General features: G+C 40.9%; 1 protein-coding gene across 4 annotated transcripts in view; it reads left to right on the top strand.

Annotated features, from left to right (window-relative positions):
* The window catches only part of LOC117990561 (microtubule-associated protein futsch-like), a 165952-nt gene that overhangs the window by 115730 nt on the left and 25319 nt on the right, over positions 1 to 24903 (top strand). For all 4 annotated transcript variants that reach the window (XM_069506767.1, XM_069506765.1, XM_069506775.1 and 1 more), the window contains 12 exons: positions 1832 to 1943; positions 2943 to 3080; positions 6548 to 6659; positions 7179 to 7309; positions 7683 to 8752; positions 9375 to 9592; positions 10131 to 10304; positions 10990 to 11141; positions 11784 to 11936; positions 14186 to 14440; positions 15314 to 15432; positions 16131 to 16272. In XM_069506767.1, the coding sequence (XP_069362868.1) occupies positions 1854 to 1943; positions 2943 to 3080; positions 6548 to 6659; positions 7179 to 7309; positions 7683 to 8752; positions 9375 to 9592; positions 10131 to 10304; positions 10990 to 11141; positions 11784 to 11936; positions 14186 to 14440; positions 15314 to 15432; positions 16131 to 16272 (2754 nt within the window). In that variant the 5' untranslated portion in view covers positions 1832 to 1853. The remainder of the gene's footprint in view (positions 1 to 1831; positions 1944 to 2942; positions 3081 to 6547; positions 6660 to 7178; positions 7310 to 7682; positions 8753 to 9374; positions 9593 to 10130; positions 10305 to 10989; positions 11142 to 11783; positions 11937 to 14185; positions 14441 to 15313; positions 15433 to 16130; positions 16273 to 24903) is intronic.

The raw sequence follows: 24903 nt of genomic DNA, 5'->3' as shown, positions 1-24903 counted from the left end.
CATGTTACCGTGGTGCACCGACCGGACACTGTTCTTCCCCTCGGACGCATCCAAAAGGGCCAGCAGCACCCAGGCACACTGGTAGGTTACCTGGCTGGCAACCACAGTCCAATAGACGATTATTCTGACATCATTCTTAGTCAGTTTCGTCAATCCAAAGTCACATATTGAACTAATACTAATTAGACATCCTATCCACTTTCAGTCAACCAATTATTTCATAAATTAGTCTTTTAAGTAGAAAGCAACATCGGACGTTCATATCGTTCATGTTTAATTGGAAATCACTAAGGGCCGGTTGTTTCAAACCATTGGTCTTCGTAAGATACGTTCGTTAAAATTTAACAGACGTAGACGAACTTTAACATCTGTTAATTTAAGTGCGTTGCTTCATTGTACAAAAACTGTTCGTCATTGTTATTTTGGTTGCGAAACTAACCCTAAAAATTAACTTACTTCTCCGTATCCTTTTTTAATTTCATTTTAAGTATATTAAATTATATACATAGTTATTAACATTGCTACTTCGAATTTTGAACACTTTTTCTCTCTTACAAATTCTCTTTCATCTTAAAAAAAACTACCATTAAAAGCTTTAAATTAAATTGATTCCATTATAATTTGTAAATAAAATATTCCGTTTGTAAGAAGTATGAAGTTACGAACAGATTTGACGATCACCAATGGCGCCAGCACCGGTTAACGTAAACGTAACTTTTTAACGAACGTTAGCGCTAATAGATGCTGAATCAACGCTTTTTCTTTACTTACGTTCGTTAGCGCCATATTTAAAGGTTACGTGTCCGTCAAAGTTTGTTGAAACAACCGGCCCTTAGTTATCAGTTTTGTTGTTCATAGTCATTGTTATAAAATTGGGCCACTTTCATTCGACCTCCTCCCGACCGTCAGCCGTGGGCACTTGACGGCTGACTGACAGGTTAATTACACCTACTTATCGCGATGTCGGTTAAATGATCTCGGGGGATCTTGATGGTGTTGTTATAGTTCTGTTTCATAACTTCGTGAAAGACAAGTGTAAGTCTATCTAAATGTACAACCTATAAAAGGAAAAGCTGACTGACTGACTGACTGATGAACTATTAAGTCAACGCACAGCTCAAACTACCGGACGGATTGGGCTGAAATTTTGCACGCAGATAGCTACTATAACGTAGACATCTTGAAAATTCAACCCCTAAAGAGGTAAAATACGGGGTTGAAAATTTTATATTCGACGCGGACGAAATCGCGACCATAAGCTAGGCATTTTATAATCCTTTACATTGTGATAAGATTTTTCAATACGTTTACGTTTTATGAAAACTTTGAACTTGAGCTATTTCCGATGTCTTCTGTACCCGTAGTACAAGATTTTACGTCTCACCAAACCAAACCAAATTCGAGAGTCGAAATACTTCCGCGTACAGTAAACTGGATCTTAAGTGCCTTGTCTTAAAGCTCAAGTTAGTCCACACTTCTACAGCCAGCGCTCCAAGCGGAAACATTGCGAAATTAAAATCAGTGGCATTGAATATTTGACTTCAATTCAAGGCTGTTTAGGTCCATTTTACTGTAACGCGGAAGTATTTTGACTCTCGAATTTGGTTTCGTTTAGTGAGACGTAAAATCTTGTACTACGGGTACTGGGAGCTTATTATAAAAACGTTACCAATAAAAGAATTGCTAAGTTTACTTACGTCCCTACGTTAACTATAAGATCAAACTGCCTTTAGAGCCCTTTAGTTTTCTGTTTATAAGGCTAGCTACCTAACACCTATGTGTTATTGTATTATAATAAGCATTATATGAATGTTCTGTTTGTTCGTTTCAGATGAGGCCATAGAGCACGTAGCATGGGCCAGGCGGGCAGCTCGCCGAGCGCCGAGCAGCGCGCGCGTCGAGCTAACACCCTGCCGCATGAGCCTCTGCGACACGCGCCCAAGGTATTACCTTACAAACTTTCTGTGTGAGCAAATAGAGTGTGCCTATACGGTATATGTGTGCCTACACACTCGTGCGCTGTAAGGGTTGGGCGGCTTTCATTGATCAACAACGACCAAATTTAATTTTTACGTACGTTGAGCTCGCCCGATCGGCAAAACCGCACGAATTTATTGGAGCTCCGTTAGGCTTTATCGCTCAACGCATCAGTCTTCGAACAGTAATGACATATAGATCCGAGACATGATCGCTAACTATAGCAGACGATGGGAGACAGCTATGCTTGGAGTTTCTCTACGTGATTAAAAATGAGGAGATCCGTAGGACTCCGTAGAACCAAAGTAATTGACATTGATCAACGGGTTGCGAAGCTGAGGTGGCAATAGGCAGGGCACATAGTTTGAAAAACCGATAGACTTTGGGGTCCCAAGGTGCTGGAATGGCGATTTCGCAGATCGCAGCGTTGGCAGACGCACCACTAGGTGAACACTGAACAGACGGCATCATACTAGTTGCAGGGAGCTGCTGGATAAAGGCGGTACAACATCGTGACTTGTTGAAGTCTCTACAAGATACCTAAGTGCACGTTTATCGGTTGACTAGCTTACCCTCGCGACTTCGTCCGCCTTGAATACACAAATTTGAAACCCCTATTTTACCCCTTTAGGGGTTGAATTTTCAAAAATCCTTTCTTAGCGGATGTCTACGACCTACGTCATAGTAGCTATCAGCATGTCAAACAGCCCGATCCGTGCAGTACTTTGAGCTGTGCGTTGATAGATCAGTCAGTCAGTCAGCCACTTTTTCCTTTCATAAGTATACCTATAGCATATAGATGACAATGATGATGATGATAATGCGTGCGTGCTTTAAAACATTGCGCTCCGTAACTAGGATTGGTTAGTTTGAGAGGTTTGAGTCGAATATATCAGTTACAAATATACGGAGTTGAGATTCTTCAACTTTATGGCGCCCTCAAATGTATTTTTTAACTGTTCCAGGTGCTGCCATCGCTGACGGAGTCTCCCCGGCTGCGCAGCACGGACAATGGCGCCATCCTGCACTCCGGGGGCACCATCAGCGGGCGCAGGCCTGGCTCCCTGCTGCAGGAGCCCTCCAGGGTGCCGCACGGACATGTCGTAAGTTAAACACAACATTTTTGGAGCGAAGCTTCTTATAGTACGCTTGGAATCAGCTGCTAGATTGCATTAGAATGACAGCTACAATGTCACGATCGCAATCACCTCTGATTGGTTGACGCTCGCTCACTATTGGCTATAATGCCTTGTTGCAATAAGAATCGCACAAATTCAGCCAATCACAACAATTGAGATTGTAATAATGATAGATGCAGGTTTTACGAAATCTAGCTACCGAAGTGTAAAATGAAAAAAAAATTCGTCAGTGCATCTCCGATTGTGATAATAAAGAGTCAGAGAAAGAAGAGAAGGAAGGAAGTGTAATAAAATAGGTACTGTCAAATTAAAGCATCTCCTAGAGCGCTCCGAGCACCTTTGGCTGCATTGAATCTCTTGCTAGCAGGTTTCATTGCATTCGAGCGTTAGTATATAAATTGAAATAAAAACTGGTAAAATGCATATTGGACTCGCAGACAAAGGATTCTGTACCCGTACAAGAAATAACATTTTTAATTTTCATCGCGGCCATTTTGAAAGTTTTTATTCGTTGTGCAAACACATTCTGTAAAAAATCCTACATTTACGGTTCACGAGACAGACGAACAGCGGAGGCTTAGTAATAGGGTCCCGTTGGCAAGGGAACCCTAAAAATACTAACCTTATACAACTGACAAACAGCACATACTTAATTGTTGTAGATTTGTTTAAAAATCCGTTGATATTCTATCAGAACGATAAAGCAATAGCTTAGTAAGGCTTGTTATCTTTACAACGGCTCTATTTTTTTTTAAATTACATCCAACAGTTTAGTTCGAAATGGTTTCATTTACAGATTTTTTTTTTAATAATCTTTCTACCCATAAAATATTTTTAACGACATCATTAAAATACTAAGGGACAGGGAAAGCTTCAAAAGGGCCTACATTTGATTACTTTGTTATTTTAATGTCTTGGTCGCACCAAGAAAGTGTAGTTTAAAATAATTACCAGGGTCCCAGACTACGGTGGAGGTAGTTAGTTTGTATTTTGTAAGTAAGAGCTTAGACAATACCATCGTAAAGCTTTCAACGCCCATTTGAGCGCTTTCCGCTTGTGAAATGCTTTTAGTTAGAGGCTAGACTGAGCGGGCGCCGTCTGTCCGTGTCAGACTACAAGTTGCTGAGCTATTAGGTACAGTGACAAACAAAAATATGGGTAGATAATCATCATCATCATGATCAACCCATCGCCGGCTGACTACAGAGCACGGGTCTCCTCTCAGAGTGAAAAGGGTTTGGCCATAGTCTACCACGCTTGCCATGTGCGGATTGGTAGACTTCACACACCTTTGAGAACATTATGGAGAACTCTCAGGCATGCAAGTTTTCTCACGATGTTTTTCTTCACCGTTAAAGCAAATGATATTTAATTGCTTAAAACGCACTAAACTCCGAAAATTTAGAGGTGCGTGCCCGGGATCGAACCCCCGACCTCCGATTAGAAGGCGGACGTCCTAACCACTAGGCTATCACAGCTTTTACAGGGTCTACCTATAAAAAAGGTATATATACCAATAAATACTTAAAATTTATTTAAAATTTAAATTATCCGAGACATGGTCGCTAACTATGGGTCTCATAAGAAAGCTCAGAGTCACTCAGCGGGCGATGGAGAGAGCTATGCTTGGAGTTTCTCTACGTGATTGAATCAGAAATGAAGAGATCCGTAGGAGAACTAGAGTAACCGACATAGCTCAACGGGTTGCGGGTGCACTAAAATTTAGAGTATGTAAATGTAAAATACATGTTCCGTTTTTTAGCAATATTAAAAAGAAAAAGATGCAGATACTCTCAAATTAGTTTAGAAAGAGACAAGAGAATCGGCGCCATTGTAGTTATTATTTTCAAAACCCGTCACATATTTTCGCTGTCGCTTGTACTTAGTAATGATTTACAAACAAACGTCTTGTGTGAAGGACTGCACTTCACTGGAGCGACTTCCGTGATCAATACTTTGTTAATTAGCCGTGTCAGCACACAAACAAAACATTAGTTAGAGGCCGTGTAGATACCACTGCTGGGTAAACTTCGTGCGAACTTAATATAATAATTTCTCTCTCTTTGCGTCGTATTTCTCTTTGCAGGGTCCTGCGCGGTGATTTGCTAACTTAGTTAACTGGTAACCTCCGAGCTCACTTGACATTAATTTTTAATCCATTGAAGGTTTTATACATAAAATCATTTTGATATCACTTAATGAAGCAGCAATGTAGAACCAACTAATGTCAAATGTGACAGCCTGGCGCAGTGACGACCTCCCTGGCGCAGTGGTGAGCGCTGTGGTCTTAATAGTGGGAGGTCCCGGGTTCGATTCCTGACAGGGGTTTGGAATTTTATAATTTCTAAATTTCTGGTCTGGTCTGGTGGGAGGCTTCGGCCGTGGCTGGTTACCACCCTACCGGCAAAGCCGTGCCGCCAAGCGATTTAGCGTTCCGGTACGATGCCGTGTAGAAACCAAAGGGGTATGGGTTTAATAAAAAACTGCCATACCCCTTCCAGGTTAGCCCGCTATCATCTTAGACTGCATCATCACTTACCACCAGGTGAGATTGCAGTCAAGGGCTAACTTGTATCTGAACAAAAAAAAAAAATGAGCTCCGGTAGTATCATTCGTCGACTTGTGGCTAATTTCAACAAGCAAATTAATCATGGTTTAGTTAACACTAGCTGATGCCCGCGACTTCGTCCGCGTGGAATTAGGGTTTTTATAAATCCCGTGGGAACTCTTTGATTTTCTGTCTTTATCTATACCCATGCATCACGTCAATCCGTTGCACCGTTGCGACGTGATTGAAGGACAAACCAACAAACAAACACACTTTCGCATTTATAATAAGGGTACTGATTCTTTGTATCTCTCTCTCCTTTTTGAAAATCGCGTATGTCATCTGCCCAAAGGGATAGCATTACTTGACTAAACGGGGGTTAAATGCTTGGTGAGAGGGTTGAGTTGTGAGTGCTGAGGGCAGCGATGAGGAACACAACGCAGAAAGAGGCTGCAACTTGTATGCCTCTCTTATCGAGAGTTACATTTTTGTTACGTTTGGCGTGGAGACCCTGGGGCCATGGAGTCTTAGTGCAAAAAAAAATTACGAGACTATTCACCGCGATTAATAGCCTCATCAGCTAGCCTAACATGCGCACCACGAGAAAATTTTGTCTACGCATTTACTCGTCTTATTTGTATGAAAAAACACGAGATAATGCGTAGACAAAATTTTCTCGCGGGGCGCATGTTAGGCCCTCTGGTGACAGAAGGGCTGGCTCATTTTTTGCGCAACGGATCAGCCTGGCTGTCCAGCGCGGAAATGCAGACAGTATTTTTGGCACCATTCCACGCGGGCATGATTTGTATAGTAGATAAGGCTAGCTTTAAGTTTTATTGTAATATTTTCATTAAAAAAAATATGTATGTATTTCTGTTTGCAGCACTCCAACGTGTACAGGTCGAGGTCAGCCGGAGTTCCGGCGGACGAGGTGAGGTCGAGGGAGCGCGACCCCATCCATCGATCTCATACCAACCTCGACTTTAGACATGACTGTAAGTTTGCAAATGTTTCTTAGTTACCTGTAAGTTGACTAAATTGGGTATACCTTTTTTTCTCTTTTTATGCGATTACAATTAGTTGACCCTTGACTGCGATCTGTCCTGTTAGTCTGTTAGCGGGCTAACTAGGACAAGGAATGGCAATTTAATTAAACTCATACTGCTAATCACTGAAACGCTTTTCGGCACGGCTCAGCCTTGAGCCAATTTAGAAATTAAGCATTCCTAAATAATCGATCCAAAGGAAAAGCAGATCCATCCTAAGTTCATAAAAAAAAAACAAAGATGAGCTAGATTGATTAGACCCCAAGACCATAGCGCTCGCTACTGGGCCAGAGACTTTTTTTTACTAATTTATTTCCTGGTTTCATTGTTCAAAATACATAATATTATTGTTTAATCTAAGTAAAGCTGCAGCATGCCAGCCCCAGCAAATAAAACCTTCTGGTTTCTTTATGAAATCTTATTTACCCTTGAAAAAGGTATTAACAATATTTATTTTCTTATTTGCAGCTAATGGTTTGAAAAGATTTGGTTCGGAACCAGATCTAAGGATAGAAGAGGAGCAACAGAAACCGACAAGATGCACGAATAACAAAAACTTTCGGAAAAAGTATCGAGCTCCTCCACCACCGACCAACAATGTAAGTGTTCTCTACACACATGCTTTATTATGCTACTTTCTTGATTAAACATTGGTACTGATTCTGAGCACAACTAAATTTTAGAGCATTCGCATCCTCTTCTTACTAATATAATATGAAAAGGACAGACATAGTTTGACAGTTTTAAGTTTAATTTAGAGCCGTCAAACCGCGTGACTTTAGCTGCCAGTCGCGAGCTTATTGTTTAAATTTATAGCGTGCACTAAAATTTAGAGTATATAAATGTAAAATCCATGTTCCGTCCCTTTTTAGCAATATTAAAAAGAAAAGGATGCAGATACTCTAAATTTAGTTTAGCGAAAAACAACAGAATCAGCGCCAGTGTAGTAATAAAAATTATTCTGTTCCTTAGCATCGAGCAGGTTCACCGCCAGATTCCATCGACAGGAACGCGAAAACCGAACCTCAAAGGAAACTCAGATTATTTAGAACTAGAAACGAAACCAAAAAACTTAACGGTCACGTGGATTCAAAGATCCCCGTCTACAAGAATACGTACACCGATTTCAAGTCATTGGACTTCAACGATAACTTCGAAAGACGATACAAATCTCCAATTAAAGATAAGGAACAAAATTTAAAACCAGACAGTAGAGATATGGTTCAAAGTACGGCGTCGTTGCAGAAAGAAGAACGATTGCTACAAACGAGGCAAGATAATAGAGTAACGAGGACGGACAGGGTCAGTGGATGTAGGGCTAAGACTACGAAAACTAATGAACAAAGTGAAGCGTGGAAAACACCTCTTTTAAGTAGAAATTTTAGGCATTCCGAAAGGTTCGACAAAGATGACAACTCACAACGATTATTAAGAAGAGAGAAGACTTTCGATGAAACCCTTATCATAAGTGAAAGAGAAAACAATTCACCTAGAGCTTTGCACGAAAAAAGAATAAAAGCTGTAGGCGAAGAGTCAAAAAATAACAAGTTTAGTCCGTTAGGTCAGAGAAACGAGCCGTTGAGGAAATCTCTTCCTTCGTTACTGAACAAAGGCAACGAAGAAAAAGATGAGTTTCAGGAAGAACTTAAGAAGGCGACCAGTAGGATTAGGAAAGAGTTAGGAAATAAATTAAATGTAAGCGAAAACAAAACTAGTCAAAACGATAAAACGAGTACACAGAAACCAAACCCAACGAAATCGGCAACAGAGAGCAAAGTCAAAGAGTCTAGTCTTAAAACAAATAGTAAACAAGATTCGAAACCCACAACTAATATAACGAGAAGGCCATTGAGCCGGATAAACGAATCTAAACAGAAAACGCAAAGTAAGTTAACAACGAATGATGGCAGCAAGTATAAACTGGAAAGTAAAGAAAACGTGAGGACCATGCCGGACAGAGGGCAGGCTTCAGGAAAGGAATCGACGCCGGAACATTCGCCAACGAGAAAACAGGAAGCTTCAAAACGTGCTACGCAAGAAAAGTAAGTTGTGATAGTTTTCCTTTTGATTACTTACTTGTTTTATTTAAATTAGGTTTTTTGATGGTGTAGCATATTAAAAGATAAAACAAAAAGTTGGTTTTGTTGTATTACATCATATTTTAGTGAATTCTTTTCTGATTACCATTAATACTCTTATCTTAGCACCAAACTGAACATTTGGCTAGCACTCTTCTAATACTTAAAACAAAATTTTAGCAACTGTGCTTTGCCCTAATGATATAATTTTACATTTCAATAATGATAATGAAGAGATAAACTGAATTTGTAATCAGTTTTTAACATCAAGAGTACCCAACACCAAAAATTGAGCTAATAAAGACAATTGTATTCAATACGGATTCAATGCATTAATTTTGGTTGCTAAATACAGTACGCGCCCGAAAGTAATGTACATTTAGAAGGAGATAGCAGATTTGTTGAGCGTTGTCCCTGTCATTGAGACCGACAAAACGTCATATAGGTATGAGTGACAGAGACAACGCTCTACAAAGCCGAAATGTTATTCTAAAGGCCGATGTACATTACTTTCTGCCGCGTACTGTACATATATGCAGCATTCATAATACAGGAGCAGTTGTTGAAATCTTTGTTATACTTCTAGGCAAAGACCGGCACCATCGAAGCAGTTCTACTTCGGCATGATCGAGACCAAGAAGACAGAAACACAAGACCGTTTAAAAGACTTCCCCGGCCTCGGCAGCCCCATCATAGAAGAGCTGAGTAACTTCCACCTCATCGAGCAGAAGCTTCTGGGATATCATGATGAGGATGAAATGGAGAAGTTTAATGAGAAACTTAAGGAAGATTGCAAAAGAAATTGTAAGTTGAAAGGTCTTCCAACACTGCGTCTTCCGGTGCGAGGTCGCCATTCCAGCACCTTGGGACCCCAACGTCTGACGGTTTTACGAATTATATGCCCTGCCCATTGCCACCTCAGCTTCGCAACCCGTTGAGCTACGTCGTTTACTCTAGTTCTCCTACGGATTTCCTCATTTCTGATTTGATCACGTAGAGAAACTCCAAGCATCTCTACATCGCCCGCAATCAAAGTCGTGGATTACAAATAGTCTTTAGTTCAATTAGTATATCGCAAGTATCACATTTTTATGAGTACAAATAAATAGCTTGAGTATGTATGGAGCAAGTCCAATGGGCATCGCGCATGAGGGGTTTTGTACGTAAGAGATCACGGAGCCTCCCAATACGCGCTGAGGGTGGCCACCAAGGGGGTTTAGGGGGTAAAAATCCTATATAAACTGTAGCCAGGAAATCGGGTATCTCTCCCCGTTAACAAAAAAGGTATGGAGACGAATTAAAATGATTGTTAGATTTTAACAACGCATATTTGTACTTCCAGTATCATCCGAGTCAGCGTTATCATCAGAAGGCTCAGAGGAAGAGGGTTCGGAGGGCTCGCTAGGCATCGCCCTCCGTCTTCGGCCGACGTTGCCCAAGAAACTGCCCAACACTCCGCGCTTCTCGCCGGCCGCCGCATGGAGGCAACTTGCCAGTTTGGATGCTCATCTTGCCGGTAGGTATTTTTCTAAGGGTTTTTGGTGCACAATGCCACTTCTAGACATTCATCATCAACTCAACCCATCACTAGCCCACTGCTGAACATGGATCTGCTCTTAGAAAAGGGCATGTGGCGGTTGCCACAATTGCAACTAGATGGCGCTATTTAATCGATAACATTTCATGACGTAGTCCCTAACAAATGTACCGTCGACATTACTCGCACTAAAGGAGTTTTCGGCAATCTGGACGCTGGCGCTACCGAGCACAACTAACCGCTCGGTGGGAGATCTCCCTTTGGTACGGTCGAGCTTGCACACCGCTCCCGTACAGGGTTAAGCCGTAGTCCACTACGTTGATCAAGTGCGCTAGAGCGATCCGTAGTTCCCGGACTTTTAACTTTTCGGAATTATGTATGTTCATTTTAAGCAATTAAATATCATGTTGACCGTGGTGACATAAATTACATATTATTATGGCTGCAAATATGCCCAGCTATACGACCCGCAAATTTCTAATGCGCGTGGCCACCATTTTAGTGACGTCAGCCCTAGACTGAAGTTACGAGCTGATGGTATATTTTTATTTCGGCTGACGTCAAAATGACGTCATTTTGATGTTAATGAGACATGGTTCCAGCGCAATAGCAATTTGCCGGACTTATAATTGCTCAATAATCCAAAATCTGTTTTCCTTCTCAGAAACGCAACCCCTTGCCGTGGAGACCAAAGTGTCGGCGGACATATCCCCTGAGTCCTCGCCCAGATCTGACCAGTCTGCGGACAAGTCCGGCGACTCGGGGATATCTGCTGACCATGGACACAGCGATCATAGGATAGACTCGCCAAGAGGAGTACGGCATTTTTTTTTCTTTTTAAATATTACCCATGTTAAATGACTAATATTCCTCTTTCCTCTAGTGCTAGGAGTAGGTACGACAATAGTACAATGGGTGGGGTTTGAACCGTCGACCTTTCGGTTTTCAGTCCACTCCTTTACCTGTTGAGCTATTGAGGCTCTTATTGATGGGGGAGGGGGTCATCCAGGAGATATAATTGGCAAATTGTGAGTTTATTGATGCGTGTAACTTCCTGGTGATTGAAGATGCATTACAAAAGGAAAATTGAAAATTTCTACTTTCTAGCCATGAAATTCCAACTAGTCTTTTTATTTCTCATTCTTAATCATCAGCCTGGCTTTCCAACGTGAAAATGCAGCCAGTATAGTAATTAGACAAGGCTAGCCTTTTTAGGTTTCCATACCTCAAAGGGAAAAAAGGAACGCTTGTAGGACCACTTCACTAGGTTGTCTGTCTGTCTGTCACTGTGACCAGACAGACAGACAGTGGAGTGATCCTGTAAGGGTTCCTTTTTCCATTTAAGTTACAGAATCCTAAAATGATGGTGAGATTGCAGTTAGGGACGTAAGTCCCCTAAATGCAATCGACAAGTAATTATTTGTCATCGATAGTTTTATCCCCATTTCTCGTACCCAGGCAACAGATCAAACAGCAGCCTGGACCCCCCAGCAGGACCTGGGCGACAGCAGCTCGGACGGCGCGGGGGCGGAGCACCACCACGCCACCGTGGCCACCTACAGCCCCGGCGCGCAGCCCTTCAGCCTCAGCCTGCCTCGGGACCAGGACAAAGTGAGCCCTTCACACGAGCACTGTGCGCGGGATGTTAGACTTGATGCCTGAGATGACCTACAGTTTTGAAATGTTTTTTTAGGGTTCTGTACCTCAAAAGGAACAAGGAAACCCTTATAGGATCACTTTGTTGTCTGTCTGTCTGTCAAGAAACCTACAGGGTACTTCCCGTTGATTTAGAATCATGAAATTTGGCAGGTAGGCAGGTCATCCGAAAACCGTGAATTTAGGGTTACGTCACAAAAAAGATTAAATTGTGGTCATGAACTAACAATTAGTATTTTCAATTTACGAAGTAAGATAACTATATCAAGTGGGGTATCATATGAAAGGTCTTCACTTGTACATTCTAAAACAGATTTTTATTTATTTTTATGCATCATAGTTTTTGAATTATCGTGCAAAATGTCGAAAAAATACGACTGTAGTACCGGAAGCCTCGTTGCGCGAGCCTGACTCGCACTTGGCCGGGTTTTTTTGTAAAGAAGAATACTAGCATTGTTAAACCAGCACCCCTTATTATAAATGCGAAAATGTGTTTGTTTGTTGGTTTATTGGTTTGTCCTTTAATCACGTCGCAACGGAGCAACGGATTGACATGATTTTTGCATGGATATAGTCAAAGACCAGGGCGGGGTGATTCGCTAACTCAGTTTCTAACACTGAATGATATAGCCACTGAGCTCATTTTTAGGGTTCCGTACCTCAAAAGGAAAAACGGAACCCTTATAGGATCACTTTGTTGTCTGTCTGTCTGTCTGTCTGTGTCTGTCTGTCAAGAAACCTACATACATGGTACTTCCCGTCGATTTAGAATCATGATATTTGGCAGGTAGGTAGGTCTTATTGCAGCCATAAGGGAAAAAAATCTGAAAACCGTGAATTTAGGGTTACATCTCACACAAAAAAGATTAAATTGTGGTCATGAACTAACAATTACCTAGTATTTTCAATTATCGAAGTAAGATAACTATAAACCAAGCGGGGTATCATATGAAAGGGCGCTGTGAATTCTAAAACAGATTTTTTATTTATTTTTAATGCTTCATAGTTTTTGAATTATCGTGCAAAATGTGGAAAAAATACGACTATAAAGTACTGAACCCTCGGTGCGCGAGCCTGACTTGCACTTGGCCGGTTTTTATTGTAAAGAAGAATATTAGCATTGTTAAATGACTAATAATCCCCTTTCCCTGCAATTAAGCGTCACGATTGTGATATTTAATTAGTTAAAACGCAAATAACTCCGAAAATGTGCGTTCCCGGGATCAAATCCCCAACCTCCGATTAGAAGGCGGACGTCGTCCTAACCACTAGGCTATCACACTAGGCTATCTTCAGCTTATTTTTTTTTAAATCGTTTTGCCTACTATTTCTACATCTCAGGTATCAATGAATTGGTTTAAATTATATTTTCTTATCATTAGTTAAATGGCATTGTTTAGTAGTTTGGAAGAGTAGTTGTAACTAACACACTAACCTAACCTCCCGTGTACGCTCCTGAGGACGAGTAAAGATAAAATATCACGCTTTTACTTCGAGAACTTTCTACTATTCTACTAACTAACAGCCGTACTCAGATACGCTTAATCGTTACTTAAGTTTAGTTAAAACGAGACAGAGCTATATCTCTCACATAAATCTGTCTTGTTTTAACTCAATCTTAAGTAACGATTAGCGACTCTGAGTGCGGCTGTAACTGTATACATCTAATTACATTTCTAACTCATCTATCTACTTATTATAACAGTTCTTAGGTATTTCATTTAACCGACCAATTTTAAGGCTTTGTTGATCTTTAAGGGGTTTATTTAATTTATTTTATTTTCTACTCACTATTTTTCACAAATTTTAATACCTTCTTCACTACTAATATCACTGTCTTTAGATTCACTTTTTAATTTACTTACACCTATTACGTTTTATAGATACTATGTGTTACTTTGGTTTCAGCTTGATATTTATTCTTAATCGTTGTCTACTCTTTATTTACCTCATTCATGTATTGCTCCAGTACCATGATCTTTAACTTAACTTTAGCAAAATGTTCCTTCTATCAAAGAAATTATGACTTTAATTTATTTATTGTACCATATTTTTAAATTCTTGTATTCTAACCTAATTCTTTGAACTTCTTTGCGGTTGAAACATTAGTCTATTTTATCCTTATTCCTCATCAGTCCAACAAACAGAACATTACCATCTCCTCCTAGTTTAAAGGGGTGTCGTGCTTCTACGACTGTTTCCAGGGCAAGCCGCTGCAGCTGGGGTTCAACAGCCTCCAGAAACTTCGGAAGTCGGTAACAGGAGCTTTAGGAGCCGCGTTGGGGTCCAGAAGGTTCGATTTGGAACACGAACCCATGTTGGAGGAGCCGGAGCAAAATTGGTTCTTGACAAAGTCAGCTCCGAATTCTTTGAGCAATCCGATGCTGTACCATCAACAGTTGAGGACGAAGGTTTCTGATGATGCTGGGAAGGAGGAACCTTCCGTATCTTCGGATAAGGTGAATTCACTTTGCGATTTTGGATTTATTTGAATTTATGGTGTACTTACTTACTCTGAGCTTTTTCAAGAGGCCCATAGGCTAAAATCTATAGAGCGCACTTTGACTTTGCTCAGACTTAAGATTGAATTAAAACAAGATTGATTTATGTGAGAGATATAGCTCTGTCTCGTTTTGACTCTATCTTAAGTCTAAGCAAAGTCAGGCGCTCTATAGATCTCACCCATATAGCGACCATGTCTCGGATCCATGTGTCATCACTAACAACACGCACTCTTTGAAGTATTTGGTCTTCAAGCGCTAAGAAATTTTGGACGAGAAGACATCTCGATTGTCGACGCTTTCCGAACGCTGCTTGGATTCGGAAAGCGTGTGGGTGTGCCTACAAGAGACCTTTAGGTCAGCGGTCTGGGTAATTTCGCAACCCAACGAAACGTCTCCGTCCAATTGGCTGCTATTTTTAATCCCATCATCATCATCATCATCATCATCAACAACCGAAAGACGTCCACTGCAGGACATAGGTTTCTTGTAGGGGCTTCCACACGCCACGGTCTTGCACCGCTTGAACCGAACGGCTCTCTGCGACTCGTCTGATTTCGTCCGTCCACCTAGTGGGGGGTCTTCCAACATTGCGTCTTCCGGTGCGGGGTCGCCATTCCAGCACCTTGGGACCCCAACGTCTATCGGTTTTACGAATTTTGTGCCCTGCCCATTGCCACTTCAGCTTAGCAACCCGTTGAGCTATGTCGGTTACTCTAGTTCTCCTACTGATCTCCTCATTTCTGATTTGATCACGTATAGAAACTCCAAGCATAGCTCTCTCCATTGTATTACCTTGAAGACATGTAAATAAATGTGCTTATCTACCAGGCTCAGGAAGAAGGCAAGCGTTGGTGCAGCTCGTACGTGAACTGGGGCGGACACGTGATGTACCTGCCGCCGGCGCCCGACCAGCCGCTCTCCATGATGTCCACTGATCGACCCATAAGGTATGGAAGAAGCTTTATACTTCACCTTAACTTGCCATCTATCAATCTACGATTATAGATTACTAGATTGAAACTATTACCCCGCTTAATAACTTTGTCCGTTGAGCCATAATGACCGAAGGGTTAGCTCAGGTTTCGGAAAATGGGTGATCTCGTCGTTTGGAAACATTTAAACTATTCATTAAGTCCTTTGACCAATGTCTGACCCTTACTATTCTTCGATTATGTAATACTAGCTTATGCTCGCGACTTCGTCCGCGTGGACTACACAAATTTCAAACCCCTATTTCACCCCCTTAGGGGTTGAATTTTCAAAAATCCTTTCTTAGCGGATGCCTACGTCATAATAGCTATCTGCATGCCAAATTTCAGCCCGATCCGTCCAGTAGTTTGAGCTGTGCGTTGATAGATCAGTCAGTCAGTCAGTCAGTCAGTCAGTCAGTCACCTTCTCATTTTATATATTTAGATTAGATAATGCCCGTTATTACATCCGCGTGGATTTAGGTTTTAAAAAATCCCATCGGAACTCTTTAATTTTCCGGGATAAAAGTAGCCTATGTCCTTCCTCGGGATGTAAGCTAACACTGTACCAAATTTCATCAAAATCGGTTGAACTGTTGGGCCCTGAAAAGCAGACAGACAGACACACTTTAGCATTTATAATATTAGTATGGATAGCTTCGTTTATTGATCACAGGAGCAAATCAAGCGGTTGCCTGGAAGTGGCGGCGCGAGCGGCGCGTGCGGCGGCCTTAGCGGGCGAGATGCGGGAGAGGGAGCGCTCCGCTTCGCCCGACGTGGCGCGGGCGGTGCCTGCGCGTGTCGAGCCATCTACCACGGTGAGTAAAAAAAGGGCTAATTCTATGAGCACTGTCTCTAAACTAAATTACATCTACTTGACAGGTTTAAATCTAATGCTCATCATTTTATTCATAAATAAGTTTTAGCTTTGATTGAAACTGAGTATGATTGATGAAGATTTGAAAAAGCTTATTTGGTGGTTTTCGAAAATTCAACCCTAAGGGACTAAAATAGGGAATTGAAATTTGTATAGTCTACACGGGCGAAGTCGCGAGCATATAAGTAAATAATTATGGTAACACACAGACATACCTAATTACAACTGAAAATGTAAATACATTACTAAGTTTAATTTTATGATTTGCCTGTATTATAAAAAAATATCTAGTCACACTCAATAATCTCAACTGTTAACTATATTTGTACGCCGCCATGGCTAATGTGCTGGACTGTTTCTTAGATTTAACATCTTATGTACCACATTATGCAAATAAAGAATTATTCTATTCTATTCTATTCTATTCTACCTCCTAACATCGTGTAAGCTCCAGCTAACATACGTTAAGTGAAGTCATTATCGCATCATTAATAACTATTACCTGTCAAAGAATAACGCGTGAGGTTCTGAGCCTCTTACAAAGAATTACCGAAGTTACGTGTAACGTGTTATTGCGGCACGTAATCCGATTATGTTTTTAAGGCGGAAACAAATTATCGGACGCGGCTGACAGTCGCGACTTATAGAACTTATCTTTTTAGGGTTCCGTACCTCAAAAGGAAAAACGGAACCCTTATAGGATCACTTTGTTGTCTGTCTGGCCGTCTGTCTGTCAAGAAACCTACAGGGTACTTCCCGTTGACCTAGAATCATGAAATTTGGCAGGTAGGTAGATCTTATAGCTGACATTTGAGGAAAAATCTGAAAACTGTGAATTTAGGGTTAGATCACACAAAAAAAATTAAATTGTGGTCATGAACTAATAATTAGTATTTTCAACTTTCGAAGGGAGTGACTATATCAAGTGGGGTATCATATGAAAGGTCTTCACCTGTACATTCTAAAACAGATTTTTATTTATTTTTATGCATCATAGTTTTTGAATTATCGTGCAAAATGTCGAAAAACTACGACTGTAGTACGGAACCCTCATTGCGCGAGCCTGACTCGCACTTGGCCGGGTTTTTTTCTTTGTGGGGGAGTAAAAACTCCCTATGGACTTCGGCCTGTTGGCAGGGTGTATCATTCGTGCGCTAACTGACCAAACAAAAAGAGTACAATGGTACCCAACAGGGGTGTTACGGATATTCGCATCCGCATCCGCAAATGCGGAACATTCGCATTAATTCAGACATCCGCGTCCGCTGATGTGAAGATATGGCATCTGCAATAACCCTGGTCCTGATGGATACATCCCGTAGTTTGATTCCGCCTGGTAAAGAGAACATTAAGATGCACTGTGTTCAGAGGTATTTATGGTACCTTGAGCCTTCTCAAGGGAGTGCAAGCCACATATAAAAGTACTTTTTAGCCAGTGAAAAGAAAAGGTTCCCGTACGGATTTTAAAAGCCAATTCCATGTGTATCTAGTAGAGACACCTGTGTGTAGGACGTCTATCATATAGCATACTAGCATACTTATGAGAGTGAATCTAGAATTTAGAAATAAATTAGAAAACTCATTCTAGCGCCACCTACACATCGGACAAAATACTTTAGGAATTCCTTCACGGTCACTGCTATCTGTTTATGGAACGAGCTTCCCTCGCAAATCTATCGTGCTGAATCCCTTAACAAATCTAAAACTGATCATCAGTAACGGCATAGTTTATTATTTAAATCTATATGTGTATATATATCTATGTAGTCTTATGTATGTCTATTATATTTTATTTGTATGTATTAGTGTATTAATAATATGTATTTTATATTCTTATTATATGGTTTAGTTTATTTAGTTATTGGTATTTAGGTTTATTTTACACCACCTCCCATTGTCCATTTGTTCGTTTTCTCCCTAGCGTTAAGGTTGTCTGGAAGAGATCGCTATTTAGCGATAAGACCGCCTTTTTGTACCTACTTATTAAGATTTCTTTTTGTAACCTGTCATTTGTGTTTCTGTGGTGCAATAAAGTATATACATACATACATACATACATACATACATACATACATACATATAAAAGCTAAAAATTATTTTAAGAAAAATATTCAAAGTCGCAAATGGTTGTATCTGAGGCCAATTATACAAGGGGATGACTGATGGAGAAAGTTTATCAAAATAGGAAAACTTAGGCTTTTGTAAGTTACTAGCTATTTTATGCTCGCGACTTCGTCCGCGTGGACTACGCAAATTTTAAAACCATATTTCACCCCCTTAGGGGTTGAATTTTCAAAAATCCTTTCTTAGCGGATGCCTAGTCATAATAGCTATCTGCATGCCAAATTTCGGCCTGATCCGTCCAGTAGTTTGAGCTGTGCGTTGATAGACTAGTCAGTCAGTCAGTCACCTTTTCCTTAAATATATTTAGATAAGGCTTCATTAGAAAATTGATGTTAATAAAATTATAGAATTAAAATTCGTATCTAGTGTTGTAGAGAATAGTCAAAGAACAATTATGTGTTACGATAATTTACGTGAAATTTTGTAAAGTGGTGATAATAAAAAGAATACCCGGCTGAGTTTGTTGTGGGCTCTTCTCAGACCTGGGCGCGTTTGGAACCCTCGTAGCTTTAGTTTTAAGTTTGCGTAATAATTATCACCACTATATCTTACAAATCTAACACCATACCAGACCATCAATAAGAGTAATTTATTACCTGTTTTGAATAAATCATTTGACTTTGACTTGACTTTGATACCCATAGGTATAATAAATATAATACAACTAGCTTATGCTCGCGACTTCGTCTGCGTGGACTACACAAATTTCAAACCCCTATTTCACCTCCTTAGGGGTTGAATTTTCAAAAATCCTTTCTTAGCGGATGCCTGCTTCATAATAGCTATCTGCATGCCAAATTTCAGCCCGATCCGACTAGTGGTTTGAGCTGTGCGTTGATAGATCAGTCAGTCAGTCAGTCAGTCAGTCACCTTTTCTTTTTATATATTTAGATTGTATATTGTATATCTGTTACAAAATGATGTTTTTTTCTCCCTCGTCTCACCTCCAGCGCGGTTCCCACGCGTGAACAATTAGCAGAGTAGCTTCCGGCTCTTTTTGTTTGGGTTTCCAATTACAGACCTTAAGATTGATGTCGTCTTGGAGTTACGGACTAATTAAGGTGATTCTAGTTATACGCGGAAGTTTCATACTAGTGTTTTGACTTTTGAATCATCATCATTTCAAAAGGCAAGCCTGTGGTTTCAGTACTAAACGGAAAAATATCATGCACCATATTATTCGTGAACACAGATTTTATAGGGCGCTAGTCACTGACTTATATATTACTTCGTAAGGACAGGACCCTTGAACAAGCAAAATGGCACCGACTGATTGGTCCCAAAATGTTTATTTAGCACCAATGCAACCTCAGTGACATCTGGATTTCAAACGGGTCGTTCATTAGTATCTAAGAGGTGGCGCTGATTTATTTGGTTCCAAAACAAAACCTTGAAAAATTTTGTTCGCTTGGGCATATCTTGTCATTTATATCGATGGGACAAAGTGCAAATCTACCTAAGTACAGTACGCGGCAGAAAGTAATGTGCATCGGCGAGACATCGGCCTTTAGAGTGACATTTAGGCTTTGTAGGGCGTTGTCTCTGTCACTCATACCTGTATGACGTTTTTTCGGTCTCAATGACAGGGACAACGCTCTACAAATCTGCTACCTCCTTCTATGTCGATGTACATTACTTACCGCGTACCTACCTACTGTAGATTCGTTAAGCGTCGACCTCGCTTCTCTATGTCAACAAAAAAACAATGACAAGTGATCTATAGGTGATTAGTATTCTGTCGAGTTATCCACGACTGCCAAACATGTTGGGCTAACATCACAAACGTGCTAGCGGCCTGGTATTCAGTGTTGACTGACTGACTGTTCAGTCTGACCTCGCTTTGCTGGAGTGTTAGACACACTACATACGCGTCAATGCCTGAACGAAATTACACGCAGTTGCGCTGCGCTACGCGTCGCTGCAGATATACTTCTAAGAGCCCGTCACGTGCAAAAATTAAATCTACGTTATTTATTTTGAGGTCTGGGACAACCCTCCACCTCCCATGGCCCCACCAACCTCTCGGTTATATGGGCCGAATCGCGGGAGGGCGCCCGTTCGGTACTTGCTCTTGGCATTTTCCCGGGGCGCCTTCTTGACTCCCTACAAATTATTTGTCTCTTCCTTGTCCCTTATGCTCACTCTCCCCCCTTGGGGGCTAGACGTCACTAACACAGCTGTGATCTCCGCTGCTGCTCCTCCGTGGTGCCGACCTGGCACCTGTACGCTCCGAGCTGCTTCGCCTCTTATGCCAATGGTGCGCGAATTCCCGTAGCCGGTTGTAGTTCCCCGCCGATGAGACGAGGTCCGTGTAGAAGACCGGCCCCGCTTCCCCGCGTACGATCCCATCCAACATCGTCACTCGCAAGTCCTCATAAAGGGGACACTCCCACAGCACATGGTGCCTATCCTCGTCGCCAAAGCCGCACTCGCACGCCGGGCTCTCGCACAACGTCATCCTATGCAGGCGCGCCCGGAAACAGCCGTGTCCGATGAGGATCTTTGAGGTCTCGTAGTCCGGCGCGACCCAGGTGGCCCCGAGCCTGCCGGATGCCTTATTTTGAGGTCTATCACGCCTTTACATTAAATACTTAACTCGATGCGCGTGTATCTTATCCGAGCGCCGTACGCATTCTGAAGCGACGCCACGCGCCGCCGAGTATGTCGCACTAGCGTCGCTGCAAAGAGCGTTACTGTGCTGCGCTTCACAATATTCTCCCAGCCGCGACGCGCGGCAACGCGCGGTGAAGCGCTGTGCAGCGCCCCTGTAGTGCGATATGCGCCATACAAAATGATAGAAATAGGTACAGTGACGCGCAGCGCACTGTAGACCTTAATACTAATTAAACATCTAATCTTTTTAAAACTGCGAAAAATATGATAATAGATCCTCATTCACTCTCCTTGCAGCAGTACAAAAAATGCTGCATCAGTATATTGATGCAGCATTATAAACTTGTTTTATGTAATATTTAGTATTTAATATTTAGTACTATTGTAAATTGCAGTGTTTTTATTTTTTATTTTTTCATATTTGTATTTTTAGCTTTAAGTTAACTGGTAATCCCGCACTTGCAAACTTTTAAAATGCACATGGTTTGCCAGTAATTGGGTGTACACTCTAAATTTTTTCTCTGTGAATTGTAATTGTTATTTTATAATATGTGTACTATCTGTGGGCAAACCAATAAAAAAAATAAAAAATAAAAACATTGAGTATGAAAGACGTTCAGGGTTGAAAAAACAAAGATACCGGAACCGCGACTTCGTCCGCGTGGATTTCGGTTTTAAAAATCCCATTTTTTCCTACTGATAGCATCTGATCACAACTCTCGAAAAGATGCCTAACTGCATTAAAGTTATCTACTACTAGCTGATGCCCACAAATTTATTTGCGTGGATTTAGGTTTTTAAAAATCTCCTAAGAACTATTTGATTCTTCATCATCATCATCATCATCATCAGCCTGTGGACGTCCACTGTTGGACATAGGCCTTCCCTAAAGAGCGCCACCACACCCGGTTCTCAGCCTTCCTCATCCAGCCACTTCCCGCCACCCTCTTTATATCGTCGGTCCATCGTGCTGGAGGGCGTCCCACACTACGCTTGCTTAAACCGGGATAAAAAGTAATTATATCACTCTAACTATAACTATGCAAAAATCACTCACAAATCACTTTGCGGCGTGACTGAAGAACAAAACAACAAACAAACACTTGCACATTTTATATTTAATAATTTTCACAACTTATTTTACAACAAAATAATCGCTCGGCGCCACTTAAAATTTTAAACAGGTAATTAGGCAAATAAATGATTACCGTATAAAACGAGCTACGTCTATTACTACATATTACCGTATTAACGTATGGAGCACGTAAACATTTAACTACATTATATATTCCAGTCAGGGCGGTGTTATGAGGAATTTCCTCATACCTCCACCTCTTAGCATGCGATGCGTATCTCCTCAAAATTCCTCATTTTAGTCCAACTATTTTAATGTAAGGTTGACTTGTGTTTAAAATTTAAATCCCGAAAAAGTTTCATTTTCAGAATGATGACAACGGGACCTAATCTAAATATATAAAATGAAAAGGTGACTGACTGCCTGACTGACTGACTGATCTATCAACGCACAGCTCAAACTACTGGACGGATTGGGCTGAAATTTGGCATGCAGATAGCTATTATGACGTAGGCATCCGCTAAGAAAGGAGTTTTGAAAATTCAATCCCTAAGGGGGTGAAATAGGGGTTTGAAATTTGTGAAGTCCACGCGGACGAAGTCGCGAGCATAAGCTAGTTACTAATAAAACTTCGCTGTCCGTCCGTCCGTCTGTCTGTCAGCGGGCTGTATCTCGTGAACCGTAATAGGTAGAAGTTGAAAAACTTGAAATTAATAGAATTTATATTTCTACTGCCGCTATAATAACAAATAATAAAAATTACAAAATGACCATCGAAAAATTACAAATAAATAAAAAGTGGTGTTTCTTGTACGATAGTACGGAACCCTTCGTGTGCGAGGTCGACTTGCACTTGGGCGATTTTTGTTATTTTCCAAATTTTTGTGAGATGTTTGTCCTATTTTTAATTTAACGAAGCTACATTAATATTATGTAGGTTAGTTAGAAGACCTCTATGACATGCAGTAGAGTGCAGGTCATAGAGGCATAAATGCACTGCTTACCCCAGTTGTAAGCTATTTATCATTATGACCATATTTTTCATTATGACCTGCCAGTAAACAGGTTCGTACCTAATGCCACCCTGGCTTCAAACCCTGTACACGCCACTGCATACATGTACATATGTGTACATACGACATCCTAACCACTAGGCTAGCTGTGATAGCCTAGTGGTTAGGACGTCCGCCTTCTAATCGGAGGTCGGGGGTTCGATCCCGGGCACGCACCTCTAACTTTTCGGAGTTATGTGCGTTTTAATTAATTAAACATCAGAAGGTAAACATCGTGCATGAGGAAACCTGCATGCCTGAGAGTCCTCCATAATGTTCTCAAAGGTGTGTGAAGTCTACCAATCCGCACGTGCCCGGCGTGGTAGACTATGGCCAAAACCCTTCTCACTCTGAGAGGAGACCCGTGCTCTGTAGTGAGCCGGTGATGGGTTGATCGTGATGATGATGATGACATACGACATCAACAAACGGTCGCTGGGAACCACTGGATGGCGAAGTCTCTCCAAGGGATCTATGACTAGCAGTGGACGTCTATCTGTTGACGATGATGATGATGAATAGAAGCAGTTATAGGTGGTGGTGAAGGTGAAGGCCATAGTACAACAGACCACACTGCCAGTGCGGATTGGCAGATTTCACATTTAAGAATATTTTGGAGAACTCTCTGGCATCCAGGTTTCCTCACGATATTTTCCTTTACCTTTAAAACAAGAGATCGAACCCCGACCTTCCGAATAATAGGAAATAGCCACTAGGCTATCACGGCTCTCGTCACATACAAGAATATTATTTAGGGGCTTCAAAACATTGTTTTGAAATTAAGATCTACAACAGCCGTCGCGTGCTCTGCGCGATAGCACGTCATTCACGTAACAGAGAGTTGCGCGCGCGCACCTGTACCGCGCGTGTTTCCAATTAATGTTTAATGCCGATATCACATACGTTCATCACTTCTGGGATATTAGTGTGTGCCTGATTTATTAGGTATGTCTATTTTTTCTAAGGTTGTTCTTTTTTATTGGTATGCGGAAAATTCGTGTGTTTAGCATTGAAAATTATAGTGTTTAGATGCAATTTAATGGTAGCTAGGTGTTTTTTATTTATTAAGATCTACATTATTTTTATTTTATGCCTTAACTGTGACGGAAAACATCGTGAGGAAACCTTAGTTCAAAATAATGTTCTCAAAGGCGACCACTGGCATTTTCATGAGCAAGCGATGCATTTTTCTATGGTTGTAATTTTTTATTCGGGATGCGAAATTATGGTTTTAACATTGAAAATTATAGAGTTCAAATGCATTTTATTATGTAGGTACATATTGATTGTATTTGGTAGGTCATATTTGTTACAATAACAATGGGGTTTGGAATTTTTAATGAAAATCTTTTCTGAGTGGGGTCTACGCTATTAAGAAAGGTACACGCAAAATGACAAGTTTCTGGATCCCGTGGTTCAAGCTATAGGTACTGTAGTCACTAGTCAGTCAGTCAGTTTAATTTTTGTGTATACCTAACGTACATAAGATTTTTTGTATTTCTTTTAATTTAGATGTTGGTCTACTCTTTTACCGTTTTAGTTTGGCCACTATGAGAACTTTTGATTGAATGAACTTTTTACTTATGGATGTAAAGAATAGATATAAGATCCTTATGGAATAAAAACCGGCCAAGTGTGAGTCAGGCGTCAGTACAGTCGTATTTTTTCGACATTTTGCACGATAATTCAAAAACTATGATCCATAAAA

Source organism: Maniola hyperantus, chromosome 2 (genome assembly GCF_902806685.2).
Source record: "Maniola hyperantus chromosome 2, iAphHyp1.2, whole genome shotgun sequence".
Lineage (NCBI taxonomy): Eukaryota > Metazoa > Arthropoda > Insecta > Lepidoptera > Nymphalidae > Maniola > Maniola hyperantus.
Note: the sequence above shows the minus strand (reverse complement) of the source record. Positions and strands in the feature narration are given on the sequence as shown.